Below are 20,595 nucleotides of genomic sequence, written 5' to 3'. Positions count from 1 at the left end.
TCGGTTACGTGACATTTTCCCACTTCGTAAATGTCAATGACAAAAATATATATATATATATATATATATATATCTTTTTATTAACTTTCATTCGGATAATATCGATTAATTCTAATTAATAAAATGCACACTCACTCAAAAGTAAACGAAGCTTCAAGGATACTTTCGTTCAACCTTCCACTAATGGAAATATATATTCTCCCTCTATCGAATAGAAATAAAGCACGTACAAAGTTCAATTAGAGCTGACTAATTGCGCGAAGCATCTTGATTTCAACCTTGAGGTTTTTACAACCGGGGGGGGGGGCTGGAGCGTGCCCCGCTGGTAAATATTCGCCCTTTGACCTTTTTTCCTTTCACGTTTTTAACGTGCCAACGCCAAACGGTTTACGGTACGTCAGCTTGAAAAACCACAAAAATGAACTAATTGAATCTTCTCTACCCGGGTGGTAGCGATTTTAAATATTACCTCGAATAAAATGTTCCACTATTGGATTAAACGATATACCGGCGAAAATATCTCGAACGCGCAATTTTTATATTAAAAAATTGAATTTGTTTATATTAAAAAGGGAATTAAAATTTTATATATTTACTCTCGCAAGAAGACAATAGTCATTGATTTTATTGAAAATAATAAAAGATAATATTATTTGAGCTTTGTTCAAATCGTATTTTTATACAATCAAACTCATCGAATTTTCCCTTTCGATTTCTCAAAGTTTTTATTGCGAACTCGTGAGATCTAACGACGTCGTACTTTCGAGAAGTTCGTCTATAAACTTTTCCGGTACATCGTTCTGTGGAAGTATTAAAGCTCGAGGAAGTACATCGTCGGATAATAAAAGATTTTTCTCGCATCACTGGGATACTCCTCTCATCCGCATACTTTATTCGAGAACGATGAACTCAGGATGGAACATATGTTCGCGATTACACCGAGTTATCTCACGTGAGAATCTTACGATTTGTTGCCATCGTGGATTATTTCTTGGCAACGATCACGGGCCAAACGAAATACATTAGGTGTAGTAAAATTTGGGCTGGAAAAAACGTTTCGAGTAAAGTGAAAAATTTGAATTAATTTCACGAATTCGTTCGCTTCGAAGATTCGAGAACAAAACGAAAAGAAAAAAAAAAAGGCCAAAATAGAAAAAAAGAAAAAGTGTGAGACAACGTGTATACCTAAGGAAGTTTTTAGCGATGCACCTGTCGAGCAAGCCCGATCGTTGTGATCGCTCTATATTCCAAGCGCATTCGTTTCTGAACTCTATCCAGGAGATTCCAAACGTCACGAAGCCGAACGTATCAATCGAGCGTTCGACTTTAAGTTAGCTCCCACACGACGTCTAACGACGCTCGTGATTCGGTGCCAAGTAAAGTCGAGTGGCGACACGTCGTCCAGAAGCTCGTCTCGTTCGTGGTGTCATCGACTGCCGCCTTGCCACGGCTGAGGACGTAACACCTGACGAGGGTATGCCACGACGCCAACGTCCGGACGTCCTTCCCTCCTCCCTCTTCATCCTCATCTTCTTCCTCGCTTGCGTCGCTACTTAAGTCAGGATGCACCCGCGTTCCATTATCTTGCGATTCGCTTATTTCGGGCCACCGTCTTGCTATTTCCGATCACGAATCGTGTATTCTTAGGCGCATGTTTTGACAAGCTCTCACGTTCGGCGAACCGACTCAATACAGACGATTTTCCTCGTCTTATTCCAACCGTCCGATCCAAACGTCCAACTCTCTCCATGCAGTATACTTGTAGATAGCTATAACACCCCACGCACGATTCTCTCTCTCTCTCTCTCTCTCTCTCTCTCTCTCTCTCTCTCTCTTTCTCTCTCTCGCTCTCTTTCTCTACAGTGTTTACGAATCCATCGGATGAGTTACAACCTTCCAGCGTGACGCAAATGTCTTCGTCTTTTTAGCAGATCTGCGTTATCCCTTTCTTATACGATCTTCTCTTGATCAATAGAATTTCCATTTCGAGAGTTCTTCGAGCGTCTATAAAAGAAACATTTTATATCAGGGCAATTGAATTATTCATAAAAAAGAAAAAAGTAAAGAGAAAAAAATGATCGTGAAGACGATCATCAAAATGGATAATTGAAGCAATCGGATTGAAATAATTCTGAATGAGCGAACGGGGATGATTGAAAGAAAGTCGAGGATATTCAATGAAACGACGTTCGGTACAAATAGACGAGCTCTCGCCTTCGTCGTCGAAGAGGACGAGAAATCGCATCGATCCTCAGGTCCAACGCCCCGGTGACTATTTTCATACCCGCTAACCCATTTATACATCGTCATACGGACAATGTTCTACTTCTATCAGTCCGCGCCTTGGCGTGGCATCGGTCACAAGCAATATTTAACCACTCGACGTTACCTTGCTTTAACGTTTTAACGCTTTACCTGAACGCCCGAGCCACGGCTTGGAAAGATTAAAAAAAAAGAAAAAAGAAAAAAAAAAAAAAAGAAGAAGAAGAAAAAAAGAAAAAGAAGGGACGAGAAACCGTGAGACGTAAAGTATAGGAGACGCAAATCACGAGGAATAACTCATCGATTGCGGGTCGTTCAAGGAACACGAGCAAAGATAGACCCCGCTAGATGCAGTGTTAGAGAAAATAATCAAGTTTCCCCTCGCTCTTGTACCGTTGGTTCAAAGATCTCCCCTTCTACCGTGGTAATATCAATAAATTTCCCCCCGAAATACGAGGGAGAGAGAAATACTGGCGGTGGAATGGAAAATTCGTGACGCGTTGCAAAGGATAAAATGAAAGAAAAGATAAACACAAAGGGGATAGTCCCTGCGATGTCGTGCTAATATCGGCCAAGATGCAGATCCTCTTGAATAGGATAAGCGGGTACATAGAGGGGTAGGGGACATGGGGGGGGTGGGGTTGTTTAACCCCAACTGACCCCACCCCGATTGGGATAGCAAACGTGGCACGCGAGACAAGGCGCGCGCGTTTCGCGACGTGCAGCACTCGGTGTATTTCGGTTCGGTGGCTGGTCTCGTTTTACGACGTTGCCCGATTCCCTCTGACGTCAAAGAGCCGCCTCTTTCAGGACGCGCTCGTGCCAGGTTCGGGGAAGCGGTGGGACGCTAGGGAGGAGCTGCTAGAGGTGGAACGACGCTTGGCCAGGACTCGAGAAAATTTAAAGGCCGTTCAACTACGGTCCAGGGTTCAAGCACCCCTCTCTTGTCTGTCTCTTTCCCTCCCTCTCTTTCTCTCTCTCTCTCTCTCTCTCCTAACTCTCCTTCTCTTTCTATCTCCTACATGCAACGTGGAAAAATGTGATCGCAACGAACGCGATGTCGACCGAGATGGAGTAGGTGGTGCAGACTACTATGGCGACAAAGACGATAATCCAACGGCGTAAACACAGGCTTTCTCTATCTTCCTCCCTCATTCTTTGAGGCACCGAGCGAGAAAGATATTCTCCCTTCTCTCATCCTTGCTTTTCCCTCGGTCAATTTTCAGACCGCTGCAAGATAAAGTTCGATGACCAAACTGGTTATCTTTACGACTGGATGCTTCTAAAAATGTACAGGTCTCTCGGTAAACGAACAAAAATCGAAGGCAGGTGGACCGGTACGTTCTTATTTTTGGATCCAAGAAAGCTTCGTCGTTGTCTGTGCTCGCTCGTTACGAGAATGCATTCGTAACAAATAAAATCGTACTTTCTCCTCTTTAAGGGACTCCTTTTAAAATCATTAGTAGATTTCATCTTTTAAAGTTTAAACTAACTTCGTCGTTCACTTTCTTTGTTCAAAACTATTTGCCCTTTGTACCAACTAAGTACATTTTCCTTCATTTCCACATGATATGGTTATATAGCAAAGTTCTTTGGATCGTCAGAATATGGTCAGTGACCTCGTAAAACGATTAAGCTGCTTGCGAACTTTCCGAAGACTTACGAGTTGGTGGTAATCATTCGAAGATCTAAAAACGTCGAATCCTTTTCAACGCCTTTCGATAACTTCGACATAAAATATAAATACACACCCTCGCAGGAAAGAGGAAACATAAACTGGACCGTACGTAGGGGTAACGTTTATTGCACAATTCGATGAACGACGTGCTCTCTGGATTTGTACTCGTATATCTCATAGTCTTCGAAAATGTAATTTCTACGAATTTGTTTGTTTCGCCTTCAAAAATCATGCGCTTTTAAAGATTCTGCGACGAAACAACGAACGATTAATTTATATTAATTCAAAGAAGCGAATTTTTTCTCTTATAAAAGTGATCGTCGCAACTCGACGCAACTGGCGAGTTTGATATTATAAAGTTACGTCTCACGAATCTGGGCCGCATGAGTACTAAAGCATGTCACCTGTCGTTGGTTTAAAATCACTCTGGAAGAATACGAGGGTGATAGGATTATATGCTGCCAAAATCTAAGGCATTCGTGACCGATGGAAACGCCAGGAAGATTGATAATAGTTCTTCGGAAATCGTCGACGTGCGTGGGTGGATGAAAGGTAGATTATTAAATAGAGGAGAACTTCCCTGTCACTAAGCGATCTAGTTTCTCGATCCTTAAATCGTTTATCTCAAAATATACGTTCGAGTGAATGACACGACGAAAACGATCGCGTACATATGTGCATTAACCCTTCCTGATAAATACTTTGAAGTAATCTAGAAATATTAAATAAAAGCTAATGGTTAACCATTACAATTGTTTGATATTCATTTGAAATTCTTTACTCGAAATAATGTACCTTTAAATAAATAACGTTGATTTTTTAAAATGCGAAAATCCTGGAAACGGCAAGATTCGACAGAAAGTTCCGTTACGCAGATAGCCTTCTTCGAAAGCTTTACGATTTTTCCCGTTGAAAAAAATGGGACGGATTTGTCTTTGCGTACATATAAATCTCTGTCTTTCTCTCCCTCTCTCTCTTTTTGCGACTCCCAGGTGACGCACTTGAAACTCCATGACTTTCTGACGAAATTAGCGACGACGCAAAGACGTGAAATTGCATTTTTCGCAATACGCGCGCGCACGTCCATACACGTTGTGTATGTATGTATCGTCGAACGTGCCGATAGAAAAATACTCGGATCCTTTTTCTCTTTTGATTCAAACGAACGAGTAGTTTTCCACCCTTTCTATGGGCTGCAGTTGAGCACGAAAAAAGAAGGAGTAGCGATCGCACAGTCCAACCCTCTAACAAATCCTCTCTTCACCTTCTCCCTCGCTCTTGATCTTTGTGCTGTCTAGCGAAAAGGGAGTCGGGGCTGTTGCTGGTGTTGCTTCTGATGCCGGGGCGAAGTCTATTTTTGGATTCGAGTTAATATTTGACGCCGGCAGGGTTGCCGCTGGCAGATCTAAAAATACTCAATCAATACGCGCGAACCACGACGGAATTAAGATCGCAGGTGTAGCGCGCGCTCGTGAACATATGTATACATACGAAAGATTCAACCCCCGAAGGCAAACGTACGGAAATCTACTCTATTACTCCTTACAATCTGCAAACACAAACTCACTGAGCTTCTATTACTTTTTCGTAATCGATATTTCTTCGACGTCAAAGTTCGTCTGCAAAACATCAAAGAATCATTAATAAGAAAATATGTAAAACAATATTCAACCATCGATATGACGATTTCGAATACATTGACATATTTAAATTCTCAATAATAATAATAATAATAATAATAATAACAATAATAATGCATAAGAAGAAATCTATACCTAACCACGAACTTTGATCGTTAGTTCCTCACGAAATCGAGCTAAGACGTTGGACGTTGTTGTTGCTTCGCCGTTTTATATAACCATCGACTAACGTTGATTACACACGTACATACTGCATAAAGTACCATGAAAAAGAAAAAAAAAAAAAAGGAAAAAAAAAAGAAAAAAGAAAAGAAAAAGAAAAAAGAAAGAAAAAAAGATAAAAGAAAAATGTCGACTCGGCCTTATTCGTGTCCTCCTCTTACAACGAAAAGACCTCGACACGGTATAATAGAACGTTAAAGCAATGTCAAGTACGTCTATTCCAGGCCTTATGAGATCGCCACCACGATGTACACGTACGTACATACATACGTATATATACATATACACACACATATCGAACACACGTGACTTTAACATGCCTTTCTTGATCTCTAAAGTTTGTTTCATCCCACGGCACATTTCATCGAGTATCACGCTACGATAATTCCAGAAACGTTAGAAGCTTCGTCGAGAATGTTTCCAGTGGGGAAAATTCAGTCGTACCGTAGATATGTAGTCTTACGAGCTTGTAAACTCGCGAAATATTGCAGTTTTTATATTCAGCTCTCTCAATGCTCAAAAACTTTCTCAATGGCACTATTCTCGCTCTTTTCTCCTACTCGTTCTTTTTTTTTTGGAAACCTACAAAATGCACAATTCCTTCGTAACTATCGTCGACAATCTGCCCACGCGTTCATACTTCTGGAATTGTGCTTCGTAAAACTTTCCGTCGTCTGGTAACTTTATGATCTCCTTTATGAATTCGAACAGTTAAGAGCACAACGTTCAATTTCATCTAATATTAGATTAATAAAAGTGCAAGCCATTTAACTCTAGTTATTTCATTTAAATCATATCATATTTCGATGAATAACGAGAGAAATGAAACCGACTTGAGAAATAAAAGTGCGAGTAATGCGCATAAATCGCAAACAAATAGAGGAAAAAATTATTTATGAGTAGTTACGATATTATAGTAGAAATCCTGTTATGATGTCATTAAATGTATTAATGTACATTATTTTAACGCGTGACTGATCCTGCGCAAGAATCGACTGTTGACGTAGTCCAGCTGTGACGTCACGTTCAAGGATAATCGAAACTAAGTAACAGAACGTCCACCGAAATTATCTTCAAAATATTCGTTGTTCATCGTAATGAGAAACAATTGTACTTGCGATTCAGCGCTAGCTCCTTTTTATCTTTGGTATTGCGAAGAAAAAAAAAAAATTAAAATTGTCTATAACAAAGGAAAATTTGATTAATACAGCGGCTAAAGGTCTTACAATACAGATACGAAAAGAGAGAATATAATGCAAAGAATAACGTAGGGTGATAGTAAGTGACGTCAGAATTGTCATGGTAACTCCCCTAAAGTTTATCTTGACTTAGTACTATAAGAAATAAATTCCATCGGCCAGTACAAAGACCCAGGATATTTGTACTGGAGACACAGATAAGTGTTTAGAGAAATATAACATTACAAAAGATATGAAATTAAATATATATAATTATAAAATGATCAATCTATTTTTAAAACAAATTATATAGGTATTTATAAAAAAATTAAAAATTAACTTTCCTTTATAAAAAAATAAAAAACACCGTATCATAATATCATTATTATTAATATTATCTGTTTTCTAATTTTTTCAATTCCCCTATTTCTGTTTGATGGGATTCAAATGAAACTGATTTTAAAAAATCTTTATCGTATATCTTCCACAATCTTTTAAATTCATCTATGAATCTTTTTAGTAATATAGGATGATTGGTTATTATAATATTTTCTGAATTTCCAAATAATGCCTGCATTGTCCAATTAGCACTTCCTGTGATAAGAATATCATCATCGATGATGGCAAATTTATGATGCATAAGATTATCTGTGGATTTAGTTCTAACTTTAATACCTGTAAGTACAGACATTTTTAAGAATTTTAACTATATCGACTTATTGCATGAAACATATATAAAGTTTGGATAAAAAAGATACGAAAGCCTTTACAATGATACATTGCATGTTGTCAATATCAATGATAAATTGATATTGTTATCGGTAACTCAGTTGATGTTCAAAGATATTCCTATTATTATGCGGTTGACTTACTTGCTTTACGGAAAGGTATAGCTTGATTGTCATTGTGTTCTGCCATATTAGCATCAATTATAATTCTAACTACGACTCCACGTTTCTGTGCTTCCATAATAACATCGGCCAATTGTTGAGAAGTAAAAAAGTACATGCACACGTCTATAGTGGATTTGGCAGATTTCAAATACTTTTTCAATTTACTAAAAAAAGTTATTATAAAAACTCTAACGTATGTCTCAATGGCACAATGGAAACATTATACATTAAAGCTTCATTTATAGAAGTTATTAAGCATTTCCTTTATAAAAGTTATTAACGTGATATTTAATTATTCCTTGTTCTTACTTCAAATTAGCCACGGCACAGTTTAATTCGTTGCAATTATCATGAAAATTGAGATGTGGTCGACAAAATGCTGATTCTTCCATAAAAAATAATACTTCCATTATAGATCCTTTCTTCTGTTTAATAAGAGAACCTCTAAAAAAAGTGTTCCATCCTAAATTACGACATCTTTTATATCCTTGCCAAATGATTTCCGACGAAATAACACCTGCTGCGATAAAAAACATCGTTGATCTATTCATTTTTATACTCGATATTTCACCCTTGGTCCTTTTTACGAATAGAATAATCAGATAAAAATTACACTAAGCTTGCGTGTGATTTTTTTCCCCAACAGCTTTTCTTAATCTGTTTCCCGCTAAAATACAAATAATAATATATATATATATATATATATGTGTATATATGTATGTGTATATCCAAAGAAATCATTTCTATGTATAATATTTATACTTGATCGAGACTATGGATAAAAATTGCTAATATCTTTCGTAAAAATTACAATAATCGAAATTATATCGTAAAATAAAACTTATTTTTAAAGAAATTTATTTTTCTTACCGAAATTTTTTTTTTCACCATAGTAGACTGCACTGTAGAACGGCATTGTCACGGTAAAACAGGATGCCTTCGATTATTATTGATCTACATTTTTCTTTTACCGACTGTTCACCATAAAAATTAGACGAATTTCTTCTTGGTACGAATATAAATAATAAAAGTATGAATAAAATAATGGACAACGAACGTATAAAAATTTAAGAAAAAATTTATAAAAAATTATATATTAATTTAATAAATACTTCTATTTATAGACATAACCTCGTCGACAGTATTTGCGTTATATCACAAAATAAATATTACATCGTAAGTAATATCAATGGTCGTGGTAATGAGAAATATTGAGGAGAATGCTACTTATGGAGACACCATTATTTTTAATATTATAGTACGAATTAAATATATTGGATGTAATATGCTTTAATACGATTTATTACTCCGTTGAACTTATTATTACATATTTCCGCAACCTAATGACCGAGAGAGGAAGAGAGAGTACAAAAACTCAATCGTTCGTATTGTTTGCCACATCCGTAATCCTTGATAATTTTATATATAACAATGTGTCTTTATTACATATTTAAATACATATACAAAAGCATGGCATTTTATCAAATACAATAATATAAGAAAGAACTAACCTATCTTATTAGACAGTCTTATATATTTTTTTATGAATATTTTATATATATATTTTTTTTTGAATACAAAAGTTGTAATCCTTACTTTAGAAAATGAAAAAATTTGTAACTATGACGCTAGTCATCCGTCTGCTACAACTGCTCCTACGTAAATGACGAGGGGAATCATGGCGGCTGCGATCTGATTGGCTCTTGACTATCGCTGATCTTCCAATCGACTCAACGCGCGAAAATCATATAACTTTAAAATTATTATTTCAATATATTTGATATTAAATCAAGTAATAATTAAAATAATGAAATATGTGTACATCTATAACGACGTATTAGAAATAATTATAAATCAATAGTTTTTTAACTTTGAACAATTTGTTTCGATATAAATTCTTTGTCCCTATTCCACAAAATATTGCAAATAGTATTTAATTGGTAAGAACAGTCAAAAAGCTCGGATCTGTTGGTTAATTTATTAGAATCAATTTTAATAATCTTCACTTTCCACTTATCTTCGAATTCTTTAACTTGAGTTTCTTCCACCATTGAATTTGACCATGGCTTAAATCTGTTAACATCAAATACAATAAAATAATGGTTGTTTACACTTCAATAATTATTATCTATAGTAAATATTGTTTATATAATCTTACTTTGTGCCGATTACTATATTTGCAGGTTTTTCTTTGATTGTACTCATTGTGTTTATCAGATAAGGTATGTCATTAAAACTGGTTACATCATCGAAGGAAAATACAGAACAGATTGCATCTACTTTATCTTTACATGTCTACAAAATATGCACACACATATAAACACACACACACACACATATGTATATACATGTATACTATGCATAGAAAGAGGCATACTGGTAAAATATGATTATATTTTTTAATACTGCTTTCCGATGTATCCCAAAATTGTAATTTAAACAATATGATCTTATCCCATATCTTTACTGGCCAAAATACATTTGTCTTTTTTATGCCATTCGTTTCAACATAGTTGTTGGGTTCTGAAAAACCAGCTAAACGTGTTATGACAGAAGTTTTTCCTACGCCAGATCTACCAATCATAAAAATTTTATAAGTAACTTCCTCGATGGAAGATGGCAATGATGGCTTTTCCAAGATACCTAAAAACAGAAAATATCTATTACCGAATAGAACATATTTCCTTCTCTAAAATCTTGAAAACAATCAGTAAATCCATAAAATATATGAAAGAAATTATCATAAAAGTTCGCAATTGTCAATTACCATAAAACCTTCTTTTCTTAGATGAATTTACATAAAAATGATGCATCAATGATTCACCCTCTGCTGAGCTTAACCAATTCATGTTTATTGCATTCATGATGATGTTAAATGGAGTATTTAAGTTTCTATGTTGACGTAATTATAACAATGTATGTACCTATACAACATATCACATGTTAAAAACGTATATTAAATTGTTTATCAACTACATATATATATATATATATAAAAAAAAAAAAAAAAAAAAAAGAGAGAGAGAAAAAAGAACAAAACAAAACGTAAATAATAAAAAGATTAAGTCGTCAAATAGAAAACTTTTCGAGATAGCGTATGTATTAATTAAAATAATCGATGAAAATCGATTTCGATTATCAGAATTCCGTTTATTTATCAATATATCGAATACGTAACGATATCATCTAAAGTTCGTCGGTATGCTCGTTCTTTTTCGCAGATAGATGGATCCAACGGTATTGACCAATAGAAGCAAATCCCGCCTTGTTTGCACCAATGAACGCTCACATTTCCCCCAATATTTGAATGACAAGCATTTCTATTAGCCGTGAAGTTAGCAGTGGTACAACATCCAACGTTACATTGGCCAATAAAATCCACTGATCATACGTAACGCGTTGTTTGCAGTCATACCGCCATATTGTATATGTAGCGCGGGTCACTGGCGCGTGTATGGGACTTTTTGTGAATATTTCGTGAGGTAAAAGTGTGTGAATCGACAAAAATCATAGGATAATACACGCGATGGATCCGGCAAAATTAAAAGTGGTTGAATTGAGATCGCAGCTGTCTCAGCGAGGTCTTGACACGAAAGGCAACAAAGCGGTGCTTGTTGAGAGACTTCGTAAGGCGTTGGAAGAGGAAACGGAAAACAGTAAGTTTTGCGTTTGAAACAGTAAACAAGTTGTCTCTGCAACCTTTACCACCATTCTCTTTTCCCATTTTGTAAACACCGTTATCAATTTACCATGTAATATACACATCAATTTACCAATAATATACACGTTAACGTATCTTACTACATCTTGCTGTATCTTATTCTTCTTATATCACAAACATTTTTACATTGCATAAATATACTATTTCCTTTTGTTTTATTCTTAGCGTTAATCATTATTACAACATAATAACATTTTAAAACGTATCTGAATAAAAATATTTATATCTTGGAAATATACGATTTATCGTCTATGTAAAATTATATTTTTTTCGTTTAATATATGTGCAATATTCCATCCATTATGTTAATACTTTTACATAATAAAAGTTTCCATTCAGCGTTTTCTTATCTTCGTCAATATGCTACTGTATTTCTAGTGAGTATTTCTTTTCTTTTTTATCGTAAATCATTAAAAAAATATTTACTTTCGTTTTAGAAATAGAACAAAAGATGACTGAAAATACAGAAAATGTGGATGATACTGCTTTGAAGGAAGCAAGTAAAAAATCAGTCCAACCACCGAGAACACCTAGTCGTTCCTCTAGAAGTTCATCCCTGACGCCAACAAAAATTAGTACCAGAAGTACACCAAAGCATGCAACAACACCATTATGTAGTAAATCATCTACACCAAATAAAGAACAGTCTGTAGAAAAAGCAAAAGACTTATTGACTGGAATATCGGAGCAAATTCCAGATGAACATATAACAACCGAAAGAGATTTAAAAACTCCTCCTCCTCCCCTGCAAAAGGATCATCATGAGGATGATGATGAAGAAGATGAACAAGATGCAATGATACTTGCCCAAGAAAAAGTACAAACGTCTACTTCTGATGACTTAAAGGGATATTTAAGCGAAGATCAAAAAGAAGAAGAAGAAGATAATTTATTAAAAGATGATGCTGACGAAGATGCATTACTGAAAGATACATCAGAAGATGCATTACTCAAGGATACATCGGAAGATGAATTATTGAAAGATTCATCGAGAGATCTATTACTAAAGGATACGTTAGAAGATAAGTCGTTGGAAGAACCATTGGAAGACGTTGAGGAACAATCTTCTGAGATACCCATAGATTCGAGTAAAAAAGTCGAAGACAGTCTAGAAGAAATGAATGAAAGAGGAGAGCGCGAAGACGTGGAAGAGGAAAAGGAAGAAAAAACAATTGTTGGTAACAAAAGCACTTCGGAGAATGTTGAATCAATAAATGAAAATAATCAAAATACATCGAACGAAGAAGTGCAAAAGGACGTTGAGAAAAATGAACTAGATGTAGAATCAAAGGATGATATTTCCGATACAGACGGCGATGTCGAAATGAAAGAAAATGTAGAAGCGGTGGAACATGTTGTTGAAAAAGAGAAAGATTCAATGGCAGAACAATCAACTTCAATTGTTTGTGAAAATCAAAAAGAATCTGACATGATACAGTCGGAAGATGAAAAGAATACTCAGATAGAAGAAACAATAGTTGAAAAAGATGATCAACAACAGTTAGATACAAAAGAAGTGACTGAAGAGGAATGTAATAATGACGTATCTGTACCTGATCAGGTAATTTCATTTTTAATTTTCTTTTCTTTTCTAATGAATTAATGGTTTATTAATAATTCAATTTTCATTTCATTGAAGGACGTAGAAATGGTTGAAGTTAAACGCGAAGAAAATATAAAGGAAGATAATAAGGACTGTAATATGGATCATAATGACAGAAAACGTAAAAGATCTTCTAGTCCTCCTGAAGAATACCCTTTATTACCTTTACCAGAAAATGAACCTGAAATTAATAATTCTGCTGTAGTTTTATCTTGGTGTAAGTTTTTCATATTTTCACTATTTTTAATATACATGTATGTATATACATATATATATATATATATATATATATATATATATATATATATATATCATTTTTAATATTCCATTTATACTTAATTGATCAACCAACAATGTTACGATGTTTTTAGATGACTCAGATTTAAATTTGCTTATTGACAAAAATGGTTTCGTATCTGCTACACCAATGCATAATGATGGTTTCTGCTATATATGGGCAGGAGCTCGAGCATCTTATGGATATACAAGCGGAAAGATATATTACGAAGCAAAGATCATTGATTGCTGTTCTATTAATATACAAGATGAAGAATATTCGCATGTACTTCGTTTAGGATGGTCTGCTTCTTATACTTCTATGCAGCTTGGTGAAGACAAATTAAGTTATGGTTATAGTGCAATAGGAAAGAAATGTACAGAAAATAAATTTGAAGATTATGGATCGCAATTTAATAAGGATGATATTATTGGATGTTATGCAGACATGTCGCTTGAAAATGACGTTATCTTATCATATACATTGAATGGAAAAGATTTAGGAACTGCGTTTTCTATATCCAAAGAAGAGCTTGGAGATAAAGCATTATTTCCACATGTTCTAAGTAAAAATTGTACTTTTACTTGTAATTTTGGTCAAGAGAAACCATGGAGCGAAGAAATTTTGGAAGGATACACGGTAGTTGGTACGGTTGATTTAGAACATAGTACCCCTGGACCACGAAGACCAGAGACAAAACAGGATTGTGAAGTTCTTATGATGTGTGGCTTACCGGCTGCTGGAAAAACTGCATGGGCAACAAAACATGCGGCACAATATCCAGAAAAAATGTACAATATTTTGGGAATAAGCACGCTTGTTGATAAAATGAAAGTACGTATATAAAATAAGACACTGTTCTTTATTCATAAGAGAAATAATTCGAATTTTTATTTAGAATATGGGCCAACCACGAAAACAAAATTACCATGGTAGATGGGAAGTACTTATTGAAAAATGTACTCGTACTTTAAACAAGTTATTAGAAATGGCATGTAGTAGAAGACGTAATTACATTTTAGATCAGGTGAGAAATAATGTAAAAAAAATATATATATATCATTGAAATAAAAAAATCTAATTAACGTTTTTGTATCTAAAAAACACTATAATTATTGTAATATATATTTTTTTTTAATGAAATTTATACAGACAAATGTGTATCCTTCTGCACAAAGACGAAAAATGAAGAATTTCCGTGAATTTCAACGTAAGGCAATAGTTGTAATACCAACGAACGAAGAATTCAAATCACGTACTGCTAAGCATGAAGCAATTGATGGAAAGGCTGTTCCTGATTCCGTGGTCATGGAAATGAAAGGTTTGTTAAAAATTTTTCATAATTACTTTTCTGCAGTATCAGTAATCCTAAGGTTGCTGTAAATTTTATATGTAATTATTGAATGACGTGCATACATTTAAATACATAGACATACATATATATATATATATATATATACGTGCAAATTTTGTAATTCAAATTTTCAATTTTAAAGCCAATTTTAGTGCTCCAGAAGTAGGAGAACTCTTCGATAATACGGTTTGGGTTGAACTTAACAAAGAAGATGGTAGGAAATTAATTGAAAAATACAACAAAGAAGGAAAGGAAGCCGGTTATGGCCAACAATCTACCAGTAAACGACCAAGATTCGAAAGAAGCGAAGGCCACAAAGATAACCGTGATTCAAGAAATAGTCGTGACAGTAGAGATAGTCGAGACAGTCGAGACAGTCGAGATAGTCGGGATCATCGGGATCATCGCGACAGAAGAAATAATTGTGAGTAATTTTGTTTTTCTAATCTGTTTTTTTATGCAATGATAATGATGACGATAGTAATAATAATAATAATATGATTTGACTGTGTATTGGTTTTTTAGATTCAAATAGAAATCGTAATTCCATGTGGCGTGGTAGTAGTAGCATGGGAAGTTGGAGAGACAGATCTTTAAGAGGAGGTCATATGAGGCACAGTGGTGGATATGGTCCACCAAGCAATTGGAGAAGCAGAGGTGGTATGCCTATCCCACCACATCGTGGAGGAGATAGGAGAGGTGGAAATAATGACAGAAGAAGTGGAAATGATAGAAATCGATCAGTAGCGCGACAAAGTGGTTGGGGTTCTGCAAGGTATAAGATGTTTTGCGTTGAGATAATATATACCTAATTAGGCATTTGATTTTCTTTTTCTTCTTTTAATTTTTTTTTCTATCGTCTTTCAAGAATACAACGTTTATCTCTTCTTAATACCTATTTTCGTTTATTATTAGTAGTTACCAAGGATCACAACCATCAGGATGGAATCAACAAGGTGGTAGTTGGTCAAATAGCAGCCAATCACAAGGAGGTTGGGGACAAGGAGGATGGGCAGGACAGCAGCAATCAGGCAGTTGGAAGAGTTATGGCCAAGGATCATACAGCCAATGTAGTTACAATCAACAAGATTATGGCAATGGAAATTGGAACCAACAGTATTATAATCAGTATTGGGATCCGCAGCAGTCAAGTGGGCAGACAACTGCAGCTGGTAGCCAAGCTGTAAGCAAACAATAATCCAGCACAGTAAATGTTACCAGAGTGGAACAGAAAGTAAGGTATAGATGCCTTCAATTTTTCTTGTTTCTATACTGTTGTTCACATATTTATTTATGTAACTAGTTAAATAGCTAAAAATTATTTCGTCTCATACTGACGAATTACTTTTAGATTTCTAAACATGGAGTAAAGGAGTATGCTATAAGATAGCATAATTCAAGCTGTTACATATTGCACATTACATATAAAAGAATTATTAAATGACTGTGATGAATACATCGACGAAGAGAATGATCGTATATCTAAACTTATTTTGTTTTCTTTTTGTGTTTATATGTATAAAAGAAGTTGATGGAGTTTAAAAATAATATTTATATTGCTACACATATTTTGAGGAAAAAAAAAAAAAGAAAAGAAAAATACATATAAAAATCTGAACATTCTCATAATGTTCTATATTATTTTTTAGAAAGGACCACTCACTCTACTACCTCACTTTCTGATTCTCATTTAAGATATTAATAAAATTGTACAAACACTAATGGTATATAGACAAAATAATCTTGTACACACAAAATTGAACAAAGAGTAATGAGATATTTTTTAAAGACTACACTTCAAAAAGTAAGTGTTTACTTACAGCAATAATAATCTTTTAAAATGTATTAAGATTATTTGCTTATAGAAACCATGGTGGATATCACTCAGTAAAATAAGCTTCTGTCTAATAATGCTATTGTTTTTTTTTTTTCTTTTTTTCTTTTTTTTATATATATATATTTACCTTGCTTATTATTACGAGTAAATATTTCTTTCGTAGACAATAGTAATTGGCTTTCCTTAAATTTATCATATCAAAATAGCGTGTCAAAATAACCAATTGTGAAAACAATATTGATTTATAATAATCAATTATTTGCAATGATATATTTATATTCTAAATATAAATAAATATATATATATATGTGTGTGCATGAAACATGTATGAATATTCCTATTTACAGGTAAGCACAAGTGTAACAGAAATCTCTGAAGATTCAGAGGCTAAGTATAGTCACCCACAAAGATGGCAAGGATATACACAGACATATTCTTTTCCCTCTCAGAATGCTACTACAGACGTCCAACAGTCCCAACAACACAAGTAGAAAATATATTTCTAGATAAAAGAAATGTAGCAATAATACATTCATTTTTTGTTTCACTATCTTGCAATGTGTATGTTTTTTAGGAAATATTGCAATAATAGCAATAAACGATATGCTTTCGATGCTTCAACAATACAGTAAACAAATCTTATTAAGGCATTAAAATTATATCGTATCAAAATTCTAAATTATATATTTTACAAAGTGGTGCATTGAGAATGCAGGAAGCAAAATCATTTTATAAATTTAATTACTATATCATAGAAAATAATCCTACTATATATATATATATATATATATATATATATATATATATATATATATATATATATACACGCATATATACATACACATATACATACATATATATGTATATGTATATATATATTTAGTTATCGATTAAACGTAGTTCTAATTCTGCAAGTGCATTAACATAACATTGACATATAATCAATATGAATAGTATAATTATTACTTTTATAACGGGTTTATAACAAATGTTTAAAGAGGAATATTACTATGTATGGATACATTACATGATTAGTATTATGGCAACAATCTTTAATTATTTATCATTATTATTATGAAAGAAACCGTGTAAATATGTACATATCTCATTATTGAGTTATGCAAAAATAATTGGTAATCTATATTTATATTTTAAGACAAATTTTTAAAAAATATTGTTATATTTTGTCATGCAGAAAATCAAGAACAAATACCCATTTTGTTTCAACTTTCCATATCAATGATGGTGTATAAAGATATGGCATGAATGAATTATTCTTGGACTTATACAAAATTATTTTTTATTATACGAAAGGACTGTAAAGACTAATAACTATCTTTATCCTTATATACAAAACTAAAAGGGAAAAAATGATATAGGCAAGAATATAAGCCCCTTAATGTTTGGTACAAATGTCATAGAGATCAGAATTGCAAGAAAAAAAAATATATATTTTTATTTATACTCTTTTCTAAAGGATAATAATAAGAACGATCAATTGAGTTTACAAGATAAATTATATATGTATATTATATATGTGTGTGTATATATATATATATATATATACACATATATATATATGGAAAAAGAAAAAAAAATTAATTTCTAGAGAAACAAAATATTATAGCATGTAAATCTAAAAATTATGAAATAAATAACATAAAATATATTTCCGTTGCTCATGTAGCATGTTAAATGTATCTGTAATCCAATGTAATTCCTCTGTCTATATATTCAAAAATGCAAATATCTTTTTTAATAATAATAAGAATTTTGTGGTTTTTCTATTTTCAAAATGGTGTATTATTATATATTATTCTCTTACACATTTTTCTGTAGAGAGTTAAAAAGTGTCGGATTAGTTATATAAAATATATATCGCGAAAATTTTTTCATAATTGTGATCAAATAAGTAATGTCACGTGACTATCTGTGTTGTAATAATATAAGCACTTGCATTTTAAAAATATATGTGAATAATCAGGGTTAATATACAAGTAATTAACCCGATTATGATTATAATGGAAATTTTAAAAAAGAAAACGTAGGTAAGGCAGATAACTTGGCAAATGTTTATACTGTCAAAAATCTTTAAGTTATAGTTAAGTACATTGTACTTATACTATTAAACATAAAAATCTTGTTATCTGCTCTTCCTTAAAAAAAATATTGTACAGTGAAAGACATTTCGAATGAAAAGTCTTTATCAAGTACATCAAGTTGATTATACAATAAATTAGAATTTAGATGACTATATATTCAAACTGTGAGAATATTAAGAAGTATGAAGAGAGTGTGACATATTTTATAAGAAATAATCAGAAAATCTATTTAAGCTAAGTGTAGGATAGAATACCATTATAATGTTACCACAATTCAAAGCTCACAATATTCGCAATGCCTTCTGTAAAATCACCCAAATGCGTCATATTCGAAATTTTTTCTATACGAGAAAGATTATAGTGCATAATCGATAAATTTAATTGTTAACGAAAATGTGTACAAACTTATTCAAAGAAATAAAAGATTTCTTCTACCTATTTTATCAATAATTATTATATTATAACAATTTTAGTAATTAGTGTATATTTTCTAAATAAACTTGAATAAGAAGAAAATATTCATTTACTATTCTTTTAGTCCTATCTTTGCATTAATCGTTAAAACTATGAATTGTCCATTAGTAAAAAAAGATGATAATATTCAATTATTTCTTTATATGTATTCCTTGATAATTCTATGCCAAGTTATAATAAAGAGTGAAACAAAGGAAAAACAACTTTTTTGTTTTAACAGTTGTAACATTTATGCATATGTTCTTACAATAATTTCAATTTTTTACAAAAGACAATAATCAAAGGGAAGGAGTAAAATTTTCGAATAAAACGCATGCGAGTGGACAGTATAATTCAATTTTTATGTATATATTTATCTTTTTCAGAAAGAAATACAGTAATCTGTACATATTCTACTTATACAATTTAAAGAGTTGCCGCTGTAATCATCGCGAAATTTGTATGTATGATTTCAATTAAATATTCAATCATCAGAAGAGTAAAAAGTATAAAGTTTATTACCACGATTTGTAGATTAACGACAAATACGTTTTATTTGAATCGAGATTACTTTGTTTGTCTCCACGGGCTTTATTGAATCTTTTCGCTTTTTATTTTTTCAATTTAGACGTAAGACGAAAAACATATTTGGCGAGATAAACGATTACGTGTTTTTAGTTATAGCCACTAATATGTAAGTATTTTTGTAATATTATAAAGCATAAGAGTAGATACTTCGTTGATTTTTATTATGTGCTAATATAAAAATTTCGAAACGATTGCATTTAAATATGCAATCAAAAACAAAATAACGCGTAAACAATTAGAAAAAGATTCTTAATTTAGAGGTATCTACTCGCGTACAGTTATAGACTTACATATTTCATTATGCTTGATGACGTATTTTATTTACTTTTATAGAATGGATGTAATTGATAGATGATGAATATTTGAAGGACACTTAGTATAAAAGTTATATAATACAAGTTTATATATTTGAATATATCAGTGTCAATAGCTTCTTGTATATTGTGATAACATAATAAACGTCATGGTATTATCTGTGTTTATATATATAGCAATAATGAAAGCATTCCAGAAAGCCTAAATACACATATTGTGCAGAGATGTTATACTTCCAAACGATGATTCATGTTACACAATTATGATCATGTAAGTGCACTGTATAGTTTATATGACATTAACTGTAGAACCGTGTAGAATGATATATCTATTTTAAAAAGGAAACCAAAATATCTGTCATGGATAATAGCTCGTCCGTCTGTATACTATGTTATTATTTAGACTTTTTAAGCTTTCTTAGATATCCAATGTTTAATAAAATCATCACGCGCTAAACTAATTTAGTATCCAT

The 20,595-nt window shown here is 32.8% G+C and overlaps 3 protein-coding genes and 1 long non-coding RNA gene across 14 annotated transcripts; 1 reads left to right on the top strand and 3 right to left on the bottom strand.

Moving 5' to 3' along the window:
• Positions 1-708: 708 nt before the first annotated feature.
• On the bottom strand, positions 709-5,754 carry LOC146872659 (uncharacterized). Its single transcript, XR_014982711.1, has 5 exons — positions 5,716-5,754; positions 5,432-5,559; positions 4,736-5,345; positions 1,186-2,004; positions 709-1,043 (listed from the first exon to the last, which is right to left on the bottom strand). It is a non-coding gene; the product is annotated as an uncharacterized LOC146872659 (long non-coding RNA).
• Positions 5,755-7,337: 1,583 nt separating this feature from the next.
• On the bottom strand, positions 7,338-8,435 carry zuc (Mitochondrial cardiolipin hydrolase zuc). Its single transcript, XM_035865474.2, has 3 exons — positions 8,183-8,435; positions 7,853-8,037; positions 7,338-7,655 (listed from the first exon to the last, which is right to left on the bottom strand). The coding sequence occupies exons 1-3, from the start codon at positions 8,422-8,424 to the stop codon at positions 7,375-7,377; spliced, it is 708 nt and encodes a 235-aa protein (XP_035721367.2). The 5' UTR covers positions 8,425-8,435; the 3' UTR covers positions 7,338-7,374.
• Positions 8,436-9,734: 1,299 nt separating this feature from the next.
• LOC118441291 (ciliogenesis and planar polarity effector 2) lies at positions 9,735-11,168 on the bottom strand. 2 transcript variants are annotated; one of them, XM_035865480.2, is made up of 5 exons: positions 11,052-11,168; positions 10,641-10,797; positions 10,251-10,516; positions 10,032-10,168; positions 9,735-9,946 (listed from the first exon to the last, which is right to left on the bottom strand). In XM_035865480.2, the coding sequence occupies exons 2-5, from the start codon at positions 10,735-10,737 to the stop codon at positions 9,739-9,741; spliced, it is 708 nt and encodes a 235-aa protein (XP_035721373.1). In that variant the 5' UTR covers positions 10,738-10,797; positions 11,052-11,168; the 3' UTR covers positions 9,735-9,738. The 2 variants fall into 2 exon arrangements, with proteins under 2 accessions (XP_035721373.1, XP_085516514.1); XM_085660388.1 differs by lacking the exon at positions 11,052-11,168 and having other exon boundaries at positions 10,641-10,977.
• Positions 11,169-11,261: 93 nt separating this feature from the next.
• Positions 11,262-20,556, top strand: LOC118441285 (uncharacterized). Of its 10 annotated transcripts, none has more exons than XR_014982753.1 (12): positions 11,264-11,529; positions 12,032-13,155; positions 13,234-13,414; positions 13,569-14,308; positions 14,373-14,501; positions 14,627-14,795; positions 14,971-15,252; positions 15,354-15,603; positions 15,744-16,062; positions 16,180-16,304; positions 16,478-16,632; positions 17,013-17,154. XR_014982753.1 is itself a non-coding variant. In XM_085660386.1 (11 exons), the coding sequence occupies exons 1-11, from the start codon at positions 11,400-11,402 to the stop codon at positions 17,295-17,297; spliced, it is 3,468 nt and encodes a 1,155-aa protein (XP_085516512.1). In that variant the 5' UTR covers positions 11,262-11,399; the 3' UTR covers positions 17,298-20,556. The 10 variants fall into 10 exon arrangements, 6 of the variants coding, with proteins under 6 accessions (XP_085516512.1, XP_085516510.1, XP_035721345.2 ...); XR_014982752.1 differs by having other exon boundaries at positions 15,744-16,067; XM_085660386.1 differs by lacking the exons at positions 16,180-16,304; positions 16,478-16,632 and adding an exon at positions 17,240-20,556 and having other exon boundaries at positions 11,262-11,529; positions 15,747-16,011; positions 17,013-17,152.
• The last annotated feature ends 39 nt before the right edge of the window (positions 20,557-20,595 follow it).

This window comes from Vespa mandarinia, chromosome 11, assembly GCF_050613455.1.
Source record: "Vespa mandarinia isolate Hongniang chromosome 11, ASM5061345v1, whole genome shotgun sequence".
Taxonomy (NCBI): domain Eukaryota; kingdom Metazoa; phylum Arthropoda; class Insecta; order Hymenoptera; family Vespidae; genus Vespa; species Vespa mandarinia.
This window is presented reverse-complemented; position numbering and strand designations above follow the sequence as displayed.